Genomic DNA, 11,415 nt, shown 5'->3' with positions numbered 1-11,415 from the left:
AGATATATTTAGATATATATAGATATATATATATATCTCTCTCAGAATGTATAGTAAAACCAAAGTTTTGATAGACTGTCACTTTACATTAGTCTTAGAAATCATTTCTTGAAGCTCCACCATGGTTTATATTGTTTTCCCCCTTCACAGATTGACTTTGTGGCGCATGATGACATCCCTTACTCATCTGCAGATAGTGACGACGTTTACAAGGACATCAAAGATGCAGGTCAGTCTCTTCTTCTGTTACATGTTGTAAAGCATACACAGAAATGTGTTTGTTATATCATATCTGTATAATGCCATGTAGCAGAAATTCTCACTCTTACTGTCATTACCCAGGGATGTTTGCACCAACCCAGCGCACAGAAGGAATCTCTACGTCTGACATTATTACTAGGATTGTACGAGATTACGATGTCTATGCTCGCCGAAATCTTCAGCGTGGCTACACTGCAAAGGAGCTTAATGTCAGCTTCATAAATGTGAGGACCGCTAGTTTTCTTTTTTGCAGCTTGTGCTTTGGGAAATATACATCCCAGAAAAGATCTGCATTTCCCCCAGCAGATTCCGAGCTCCACTGGAAAGTGATAGATGGAAAATGGTGGACTGCTTGCTATTAGGCGTTACAAGAAGATGTTCTAGAATTGATTTTGATGCATTTGCCTCATTATTGTAGTTATAGCTTATGTTGCATACTTCAAAATTCCAAGCTGGTCTTCGACATAAAGTATACCTCCCAGGATGCCTTTTCAGTTCTCAAAATTGAACCGGCTCTGAATTTACTGCAGATAGTAATTTTATAGCACTTTGAAATCATAACCTGCTGAGATAGGAACACTTAAATTCGCTGTATTGTTCCTAATGCATGGAAATGTATTATAAGAGCATGACTGACCCTTTGCCCCAAGTGAATCATGTTTAAAATTGGCATGTTTCATAAGGCAGTAAAATGGGCAAAGGCGATGTGCAAGGTTTTCATCGATGCAGAGTTGATAAAACAATGAAGAATGCTAATTGGCCACAAAGGTTACTGCTTTTTTTCATACCCAGTATTCAGCAGTTGTGAAAACAAAACACATGTCAGTCCACAAAAAATGTACATACATGAGTATTATTGGCAAAGTTAGGGAATCTGCATCTGGCAATCCAGCAAAGTGTTAATGAAAGTTGCTCCTGCATTTCCTAACTTTGCAGGCTATTAGGAGCTCTGTGTGGCTGGGAAAAGGTGATTTCTCTTTGGAAATGGCTGGTGTCTTCCACTAGCATTAGAGATACTGTATTAGGGACTGTAACATCTTCTAAGAAATACTTGTCGGTATATCTAATGGACTAGAATCTATTTTAAAGGCTGCACAGTGATTACCTCTGAAAAAGACGGTCTGGTATCATGCCAGGTGATATTGTCTGCTTTGCTCTGATTTCAGGAAAAGAAGTACAACCTGCAGGAACGTGTGGATAAGGTGAAAAAGAGAGTGAAGGATGTAGAAGAGAAGTCGAAGGAATTTCTGGAAAAGGTAGAGGTGAAAAGCATAGACTTGATCCAGAAATGGGAGGAGAAGTCCAGGGAATTCATTGGAAACTTCCTGGAAATGTTTGGCCCAGAAGGAGCTTTGGTAAGTGAGTAGACAGTAAAATCACAAACAGAAGCTTGCATGCTTGCAATATGCTCCCACAGGCTAGAATTTTGGCCTATGGGATGTGACCCAAAGTTTAGAAAGGTAATTATACCTCTTACCCATTTCATGACAATAGGTCATTGAAGTGTAGATGTCCTGAATGTGCCAGTTAATTTGACAAGAACGGTGATTTAATTTGCCTTTTTGGTTTTGAATATTTTTTTTGCATTTGTAACGGCCTAGAAGGCTTTTATTTGCATTTCCTGTTTGTTTTAAAAAAAATGTGTTTTGGTTATTTTACACCTAACCATTTTTAATGACACATTTAAAACGTTTTAAATTAATTGTATTCATTTTGTACACTGTGACAGCTGCATTGTGCCTGCATAATCTGTCACCATGCTTCTCCCACGCGACAGCTGTAACCGGCAGGTTTATTTGTATGTGATCACTATGATTGGCTGTCACGGCGATCACATTTGGGAATCACCTTAGTGCACATTTCTAGTTTTAAAATGTAACCTAGTTTCGATCAGTAGCTGAGAATGCTAAATTACAGTTTCTTGTTACTACACATTATTTCTAAATATTCTTCTGTTACTGGTCAATCATTTGTATTTAAGCCAGCTTGGAGTTCTGCATGATCAGAATAACAAGTATTTCAACATCATCTGTATTTTACAGAAACACATGCTGAAGGAAGGCAAGGGAAGAATGCTTCAGGCCATCAGTCCTAAACAAAGCCCTAGCAGCAGTCCTTCGCGGGAGCGCTCTCCTTCCCCATCTTTCCGTTGGCCCTTCTCCAGATCCTCCCCACCGGCATCTCCAGGTAGAAGGTCTCGATCTGCGGCTGCTGCCTACGACATCAGTGAGGATGAAGAGGACTAAGTAGCTATCCTTTCCCTCTTGTGCAATCCTTCCCACCAGCCGCTGATTCCATATCATCTGGTCTCCAGGAAAGCAGCCACAAAGAAAGGAGGTTTAACTTGATGTAAACCCCATAAACCTGCGCTCACAATTCTGAAGAGGATCTAGAGAGCGTGGTGCTGAATAAGATGCTCGCTTCTTCCCCACAAATAACCATAACATTTTTGTTGCTTTTTTAATGAAACCAATCTGTCTTTTTAATGAACTAGACGTCCAAAATGTTTCTTCATCATTGATTTGTTTTCTATTTTTCCGGGAGGTTTTATCGCATGGGATTGTTGCACCTCATCATAACCGCTTTATTACTTGAACCCTGCACATCATTTCTGCTGCGAGCTCCCATTTCACAGGACTGTAAATGATTTTAATGACGGAGTTGTAGAAACCAGGTGGCACCGAGAATTTGTCTGTCTTTATATGTGTCGGTGTGAAGGCATTAATGACATTTTACTGAGATATGGGGGTAGTGACCAGTCACATACTTTCTATTTTAAACATTAAACATGGAATTTAGCCATTTCTCATTAAAAGTGCCTGTTGTCATAAAAGCTTTCTGTTTATCTCTTCTGTTCAGTTCAGCCTAGATAACGACAACAGAATTGAAGTGTGCAATGTATAACAAATTCATTGTGTCTGCTTCAGAAGAGTTTCAGAATAAACACTAGCTGTCTCAATAAGAGAAATAGACAGGCATCTGCTTGTCATCATGAACATCACATGACACAGAATCAGGCTATGTACCGCCACCCCAAAACTTGTCCAATTTCCATGGACTTCTTGCCCTGTGGTGCATGACCAATGACCTTTCAGTATTACTCTTGAGGCCCAGATCATCACTGTAACTAAATCTAATAATGAAACACAACATAACTTTTAACATGAACAGAGACCAACTGTTAAGTAAATATCTCTGATGAACCGTTTTAATAGTAGTCTTTGGGAGGCTTAGATTTTAACAGTGGTTCTCAACCCTGCTAGGGCCGGGACCCCTTAGTAACATTTGCCAAATTGTGGTGATCCCCAACAGAGAACTGGACTGTGGGCTAGGTAACGCACTGGACTGTGGGCTAGGTAACGCACTGGACTGTGGGCTAGGTAACGCACTGGACTGTGGGCTAGGTAACGCTCTGGACTTGGTAACGCACTGGACTGGACTTGGGACTAAAACAGAAGAACACCCATGAGAGAATACAAGCCCTCCCCAGTCCCTGCTTGCCTGCTCTGTCTCCGTGCAGCCTTCTCATCCTGCGCACTGTTAGGATGCCCCAGCTCCTGCAGAGCCCACACTAAAAGGGAGGCGGGAGGACAGGAGAAAAGTGCAGCTGTGCACACTCCCCGGCGGTGGCTGCTGCAGCAACATGACGAGCAGGGAGTGACTGGCACTGCTGCGCTAAGAGGAGGCTGAGGAGCCTCTCGTCTAGCGCAGCAAAAGGCACGCAGTGACCCACTCAACAGGGGGTTGCGACCCACAGGTTGAAAGCCACTGGATTATTAGAAAAAACGATTGATCTATAAACTGACTTCTACTAACAAAGGGATGGTAAGAATACCTGAATTCATATACTGTACTTTATTTCACTCTTGTATTTTCAAAATTGTTCTTCATTAATAAGAGAAAAGAGTTTTGGATATAAAGAAATTATGGTGAAAAAATTACTAGAGTAAGGGCTTGTGTCAAAAGCTTTGTTTACGTCAAATGGCATTCCCTTTAGAAGCAGGTGAAAAGTTGGTTAAGGGCACCTGTCAATGAATTCAGAAGCATCTGAAACTAATGCCATCAGCACAAACTCAAAGCCTGTTGACACTTCAGTGACAAGTTTCAGTAGATCCTAAAGTCATGGTATTGACCATAATGGCTCAGACGTCTCACTCCCTCTTAAGTATTGACATTGCGACTTTAATAAAAAGGCCAAGAACAGGGAAAAAGAGAAACCGTCAGAAACCTAGATGTGATAAATCGTAGTACAGTGATTACTGCTATCCGCAATTGCTTGTGAGGCTTATGCTTTAAACATATATTTAATACAACCCTCACAACTGGGTCAAGGCATCTACAGCCCTTGTTTTGCCAGAAATGGTATGGTGACATAAGGAGCTCATCCTAATACTGTAGCTATGGCATTCCTGATACCAATCATGCAATCTTGGCTCAATAAGGGCTTGTACACACCATGTCCAGACCAGACCAGACAAAAAAAAAAGCATCCCAATGTATCCCTGTGGTATTTCTGAGCTCTGTTCACACCAGTGCAGTCCGTTCCAGACCAGACAAAAAAAAATACTGCTAGTCTTATTTTTTCTGGTCTGGAAGGCAGGGAAACGCATCACAAACATATGCAAACACACTGGACTGCACCTGAAAGCCCATTTTAGGCTAAGAAAAAAAAAAAAACAGCTCCGGTACGTGGGGAATAATGCACTGCACTGCATTTGTAGATCTGCTCCAGACATGGTGTGAACCCGGCCTTAAGAGCAAACATAAAGCTCTGGCAAAACAAAAGGCAGGATTGATTCCATGTATGAAAGTGTATGTATAAAGAAAAGAGCAGTGATCCTGGACGTGGCCCATAACCTTATCAGGGTTAATGTTTTTGTTGATACAGCAGGAAGGACCTCAGAAAGAAGGTTGTGGAGTTTGGAAAGAAATGTAAAAAGATTTTCAAATGATTTGAAATGTATCATTCCACTGTAAGGAAAATCATTGGCATTGGCATTGATTTCAGACGACTGCTAATTTGTTCAGGACTGGCCAACAAAGCACATTCAGCAATGTGGGTACAGTATAGGTACACCAATTCTCTTATCCGGTATTTTCAGTTCTGCTTTACAACTACAGCACAAATAGGCAAGGCAGTTTAACATATCCACACTAAACATTTGCATGATGTTAAAACAAAGTTTATTTTTCCATAATTTGAAGGATTGTGGTTTATAATATTGGGCCCCTTTCATAAATATCTATAAAATGCCATCCAAAACTGTCTTATTAAAGGTTTGTAAACCCGTGCCACCTTATCAGTCATTCACAGCTGGGTAAGTGTATTATGTATGCGGTCACTGCACCTTGGCCTTTTTTTTGTAAAGAAGTTTCTAAAGTGTGTACCTCAGCACACAAACTGTATACAGTGCATCATCTAGTACATGCAGCATTATTGCTCTTTCATACAGACAGTGCCTTCGTTGTATAACCAGCGTATTCATCCTTCTTCCTGTAGGCAGTGCGTGCCAACACCGTCAGTATAAACGTCTCTATGATGATCAAATGGCTGTTCATCACTGAAAAGTAAAATGAAGAACAAAGTAGATCATTGCTGTGGATATTATTTGGAACCAATTGCAGAATATTCAGAACTAATCATTTGGTATTATTGCCAACATTAGTTGATTTAAGGAATGATTCTTAACTACGGTAAAGGTCATGTAGCAGGAAAAGCTTTTGAAAAGGTGTTTTTAACCGCAAGCTAGAAAATGAAACGGAGTATAACGCCAGTCCAATTTGTATTTTGAAAGAGTGGAGGTTTTTTTGTATGCTCTGTCCTCATTTTTAAGTATTTCCCCCACTTCCTGTCACAGCGATAGTGCTCATCGAGTCATGTGATCTCTCAATAAAATCACATTTTGATAAAATAAGGAGACTGTCTCATCAATTTTGATCACAAAATGGTGGGACTGAGGGGTGCTGGATCCACTAAGGTTGTTGGGTCTTAGTTTGGTCAGTTGTTGTAATGCGAGTAATTCTATAGGAAGCTCTGTGTAGTACAGAAGCCTCAGCAGTGTAGTAGAGGAAAAAGTCAGGGAGTGCCAGATTAGTCATATTGGATAAAAGAAGCCAACACATTTCAGGGGTTACAATGGCTCTCTTTCAGGGCTTTGGAAATGCATAGAAAGTACTTGTGAATAATAGGAATCTCCTTTAATTTTTCAGTTCGGAAGTTCTGGTGTCGTCGTTAGGAAGATTTCCCCCCCTACTCTCGAGACTGCACTAGAAGTGAACACGTACAACGGACACCCAGACAACCCAAAACATTTGATGAGGCCAAAGAGAAATGATATGGGATGTGATAAGCAGCTGGTGAGCATTCAGGAAATGTTATGTGAATAAAAATCCCTGACGGATGTGTGAACACCTTACAAGTTGCCTTCTCATGAGGCAATTCCCAAACAAATACAAATTTATTTTAGTTTCACGGCAAATACCAAACACGGGACAACATCTCGTATCTAATAGATCATAATATAAGCCTTTGGCCTTGAAATGATCTAATGGGCATTAGAAACTGAAAAGCCAGGCTACTCAAATATAGGGAAATGGAATGTGATTATGTAGCAGCCAAAGAAGAAAGCACGTTGGGGCAATCACTCTATTTAAAGTTTAAAAAGATATACACAAGAATCACACTGGCTGTTATGTGTTTGCTCATCACCAATTACTAAAATGATGTCAAATTGTTAAAGAAAAATATGCCAAAGGCAGAGTTGTCATCTATTCATTCAAACCAATAAAATATTAGAAATATACATTTCACGTAGCATTGAAAAAACAATACATTTGACCCCATAATTATGACTGGAATATGAAATCCTATTTATATGACATCAATCGATTACAGAAAGGACAACATAATCACTGAACAAATACTGATTTGCATACGTATGAGGCTAGAGCTAGAGTGTGAGCTATTTTCCCCTTTTTGTCTGTCTCCCTACCGCCTGTTGAAGCCTGTACACAAAGCCCAGTAGCCCAAGCTGAAATTTACACAAATTAGTCAAAGGAGTGACTCGCCTCTTATCAGACAGCTCTGTACAAAATGTAAACAACTCCGGGCAAAACTTTGATTAATCCTGGCAGTGAAGATAGCCCCGCTACAAATTATTTTTTTATCTAGAGGTTAAGATCAATGTCATTATTGATATTTACAAGATCAAATGGATACTCACTGCTGGCTCTGGCTCTATATGCATATGGGGGGGCACAGGGAAGAACTCCAAAAGTGCCCAAGAGATTGAAGATTGACGTTTGTAAAGTGGTGAGGATGAGAAGCGTCTGGAAAACAAAGGCAGAGCACAGATCCATCATTCTATTTTCAGCAATCGCAATACTAACAAACCTAGATTGGACATGAATGTCCTAATTCTCAGAGTCTTAGTATACCGTCCGAGGGCAATTTCTATATTTGCCGTTTCTGGGAGGAAATTCTTTTAGGCAGGCGGAGTTCTGCAAATAACAGTGCAGATGTGTAGAATGACAGCATATTACCCCAGCAAGTAGAAACTGTGCAAGGACCTGGAATGTCACAGAAAATGTGAGCTATGGCAGTGTTCCGCAACCTATTTTTAGTCTTGCACCCCTTGAAAAAATGCCAAATCTTGGGGCTCTGTAGTTTTAAATGTAAAAAAATGTAGTTTCTCACAAAATCTATACCAGACCCTTATACTAGATAGGGGTCTGGTATGAATTCTAAGGGGCAAAACAAAATAAAGATGTGGGGTTCCCCTCCTCCACCTCCTTCACATTCAAAACCCCCCATTCCCATCAGAGTCCCCCCTTTCACATGAAAAGCTCCCCTTTCATCAGAGTCCTACTTTATAATCATTACCACAATGTGGCTGTGACAGCATGTCAGAGGGCAGGACATGGAGCAGGTCTGGACAGAAACAGACTTTTGTCCTCATGCTCGGGGAGGTCCTGGATGCAGCCCACCCTGTATAAGCGTCATGCATTTCCATGGTGCTGGTGGCTGGCTTGCGTGCACCTTGGCAATCCATGACACTGGCCGAAAATTTTAAGGCACACCTGACAAAGCCAGAAGGCACCCCACTTGAGAGAGACTGATCCATGGGACCATGTGATTGAAAGAAGGACATATTAAGACAGCGTAAACCTTACCTGAAAAACTGCAAATTTTATTCCCATACTCTTCTCAGCCAAGTGAACTTTGGCCTCTCGGAAAAGTATTCCAATGGGCCACAATGCTAGAACAGTGCAGAAACCAAGAATAATGCCCATCCAGAAGGCGATGCTGCGACTTGATAGCTGCAAGACACAGAATGCACAAGATGACATCTACGCTATACATGCATTGCTGTTATACTGCTCATGACCTTTTATAACCAGTGAGATACCAACTGAAGGAAAGACAGGATGTGTTGAAGTGATGTGTAGTGGTTTTCTTTGCAAGAAAAGTGAATGTTTAAAAATAGTTTCTTTCATTTTTTTGGTCAGGTATACTGACACATGCACATAAAATATTTGATACTTTCACATGCAGCCAGCAGGTGGTGCTCTTGCCTCTTATTCCTATGACTTCCACTTTCTACTGACACCCTGCAGAAAAAAAGGCTGTGGTTCATAGAGCTCAGCGGCTCAAGCAGAAATTTACATACTCAAGTCAATGAGAGAACCTTCATCGTGAATCCTGTGTTCGTGTATTTTAAAGAAATACAAAAAAATATACATAACACTAGTTCAAAGATCGTAAATATAATAATGGCCTGAAACAGTTATTATTGTTCTTAGTATTATACAGGATTTATATAGCGTCAACAGTTTGCTTTACAGTGAAAACAAAGATAGCTTCTCTATGAAAGCATGTATGCAGTTAAAAATACTAAATATGAATGTAGATATGATGGCAAAGAGGTAAAGCAGGCCTCTGCTCAGTGGGCGGGGTTTCAGTAGCTAGCCTGCTATTGGCTATTGCAATTTAAAATTGCCATTAGCAGACTGGCTATTGCACCCACCCACTAAGCAGAGGAGTGGACCTGAGAGATAATGCTCTCTCTCAGATCCTCGACTCTGCACAGTGGGAGGGTAGAATAGTCAGTCTACTATTGGCTATTGCAATTAGAAATGGCCAATAGTAGGCTGGCTATTGAAACCCCGCCCCCAATGAGCAGAGGAACAGACCTAACGGATATAAAAAAAATTCTCAGGTCCACTCCTCTGCTCAGTGGGCAGTTGCAATAGTCAGCCTGCTATTGGCTATTCAAATTGCTATAGCAGGCTGCCTATTGCTCCCCATTGTTTACATTCTGCTGCTGTCTGCGGAATCTAGCTGCCGTCGACAGCAGAATGTAAACAAAGAATGTAAACAAATACTTTTGTTGGCAACTAAATCAATTCAATTTTAGCGTGCACCAAGCAAGCGACAATTTTTTAGTTTGTATCAAGTCACCGGCATAATATGTCCTCAATTTTTTTTTTGCCGGTTGCTTGAGGAGTTTACTGTATTAACAATAATGTATCTTATTTGTGTATCACTGAGCTGTAGGTCCTCAAATCATCTCTGAATTGGTGCCGACACTGTCCTTCCTTCTGGAGGGTGGCTACCTTTGTTCCCCATGGTCCCTGTGTGTGTTGTATAGAAGCCACCGCTCCAAGCTCACTCCTGTGATGGACTACAATCTCAATACAAATTAGTAAACTAAACATGAGATTGTAGTCCATCACGGGAGCAAGTTTGGAGCGGTGACTACTTTACAACACACATAGAGACCATGGGGAACAAAAGTAGAGAAGATGGCAACGCCAGCGACAGAGGAGGAGAGCGGCCTTCGCAGTGCTGAAAGGTAAGCCAGCCATAATGTGCTAATATACTGTCCATACTCGCACATCATGGCAAATACCTCCTGGGGGCCCAAACATTTCTCCTTTACTGTCACTTTTAGAGCACATATGAATGGCACAGACTCTGTCTATCTATATGGATAGCAGGCACATCATTCTATATATTACTGTAATCAGTTAAAAAAGTGCATGCCTGTCAATGACATGACTTTAAAGACTTTCTATAGAAATGGCAGCACATGTCCATGCATGCCACCCACTTTCCCAAAGCAACTGAAAAAAAACATGAACATGTTCTTTGGATCAAGCTGTAAATACTTCATAGGGATGTGGCATCAAATATAAATTGCAGTGATATTTCTGGAATCAATGACCAACATACATGTTCTAAATGATAATCATTTATGTAACAAACCTTGTATTGTTTTTACATTGTAAACATGATTACAGCACAAGTACACAGTATTCTCACTGAAGATTAGAGAAGTCAAAACAACTCACATCCTCCGCATTGTAAATTCCATCGGCTGCGAGAATCATACCAATAATATTAAAAGCTGGCTTCAGAAAGGCCAGCTGGAAGACGGCCAGGATAAAAAGGTTCACCTTCTTCCTGCAAAGCAAGCAGTAGGATTCAGCAGAATAAGTGAAGACACTCCCTGTTACATATTAGAAATGACTAGTCAGCAATCTGAAGATTCGGCATCGGTAAGCCATTAGAAGTAATAACGGTCAATAACGGCTATACATCACAAGAAGCACACACTACCTGATATTCACTACAGCACAGGATCAGAATACATATATTAGTAACAGTTCCAAGTTCTGCCATAATACATCATAGGAAGCCATTGCTTACATCCATCTGAAAATGCAAGTTCACATCAGTACATATCCTTCACATCCAGCGGCGGACCTAAGGAACAAAGGGCCCAGGGGCAAGATTTTTCTCAGAAGCAGGCCCGGATTCCTCACAAGGCCACCGGGGCCCGGCCTCGGGGCGGCAGGGCGCAGAGGGGCGGCAGCGGTATCCTTTGTACAAGCAGGACTGAATGTAGAGTGAGGCAGACGATTTTTCCTTTACATGTGAACTCGGCGATGTCACCGATTTCACATATAAACAGTGTGCAGCCTTCTCCCCCTTCCCCCTGCACTTACCTCTCTCCTTTGGTTCCGTCCTCCGCCGCCGAGTCCCGAGTCTCTGACTGCAGTGATCAGAGCAGCAGGGTTATAAGTAACCCTGCCGCACCGTGTAGATTGTAGACAGTGAGAGGGGAGAGCTGTGCTCTTCCTCTCTCACCT

The 11,415-nt window shown here is 41.3% G+C and overlaps 2 protein-coding genes across 4 annotated transcripts in view; one reads left to right on the top strand and one right to left on the bottom strand.

The window, feature by feature from the left end:
* Positions 1–3,075, top strand: part of PCYT1A (phosphate cytidylyltransferase 1, choline, alpha) — a 38,812-nt gene extending 35,737 nt beyond the window's left edge. For all 3 annotated transcript variants that reach the window (XM_018561584.1, XM_018561585.1, XM_018561586.1), the window contains 4 exons: positions 151–229; positions 343–485; positions 1,428–1,616; positions 2,304–3,075. In XM_018561584.1, the coding sequence (XP_018417086.1) occupies positions 151–229; positions 343–485; positions 1,428–1,616; positions 2,304–2,507 (615 nt within the window). In that variant the 3' untranslated portion in view covers positions 2,508–3,075. The remainder of the gene's footprint in view (positions 1–150; positions 230–342; positions 486–1,427; positions 1,617–2,303) is intronic.
* Positions 3,076–3,661: 586 nt separating this feature from the next.
* The window catches only part of SLC51A (solute carrier family 51 alpha subunit), a 26,591-nt gene continuing 18,837 nt past the window's right edge, over positions 3,662–11,415 (bottom strand). The window contains exons 7-11 of the mRNA XM_018561574.1: positions 10,615–10,726; positions 8,434–8,580; positions 7,485–7,590; positions 5,717–5,822; positions 3,662–3,707 (exon numbers count right to left, since the gene is read on the bottom strand). Coding sequence (XP_018417076.1) covers positions 3,662–3,707; positions 5,717–5,822; positions 7,485–7,590; positions 8,434–8,580; positions 10,615–10,726 — 517 coding nt within the window. The remainder of the gene's footprint in view (positions 3,708–5,716; positions 5,823–7,484; positions 7,591–8,433; positions 8,581–10,614; positions 10,727–11,415) is intronic.

This window comes from Nanorana parkeri, unplaced genomic scaffold (assembly GCF_000935625.1).
Source record: "Nanorana parkeri isolate BGI_ZX_2015 unplaced genomic scaffold, ASM93562v1 scaffold531, whole genome shotgun sequence".
Classification (NCBI taxonomy): domain Eukaryota; kingdom Metazoa; phylum Chordata; class Amphibia; order Anura; family Dicroglossidae; genus Nanorana; species Nanorana parkeri.
This window is presented reverse-complemented; position numbering and strand designations above follow the sequence as displayed.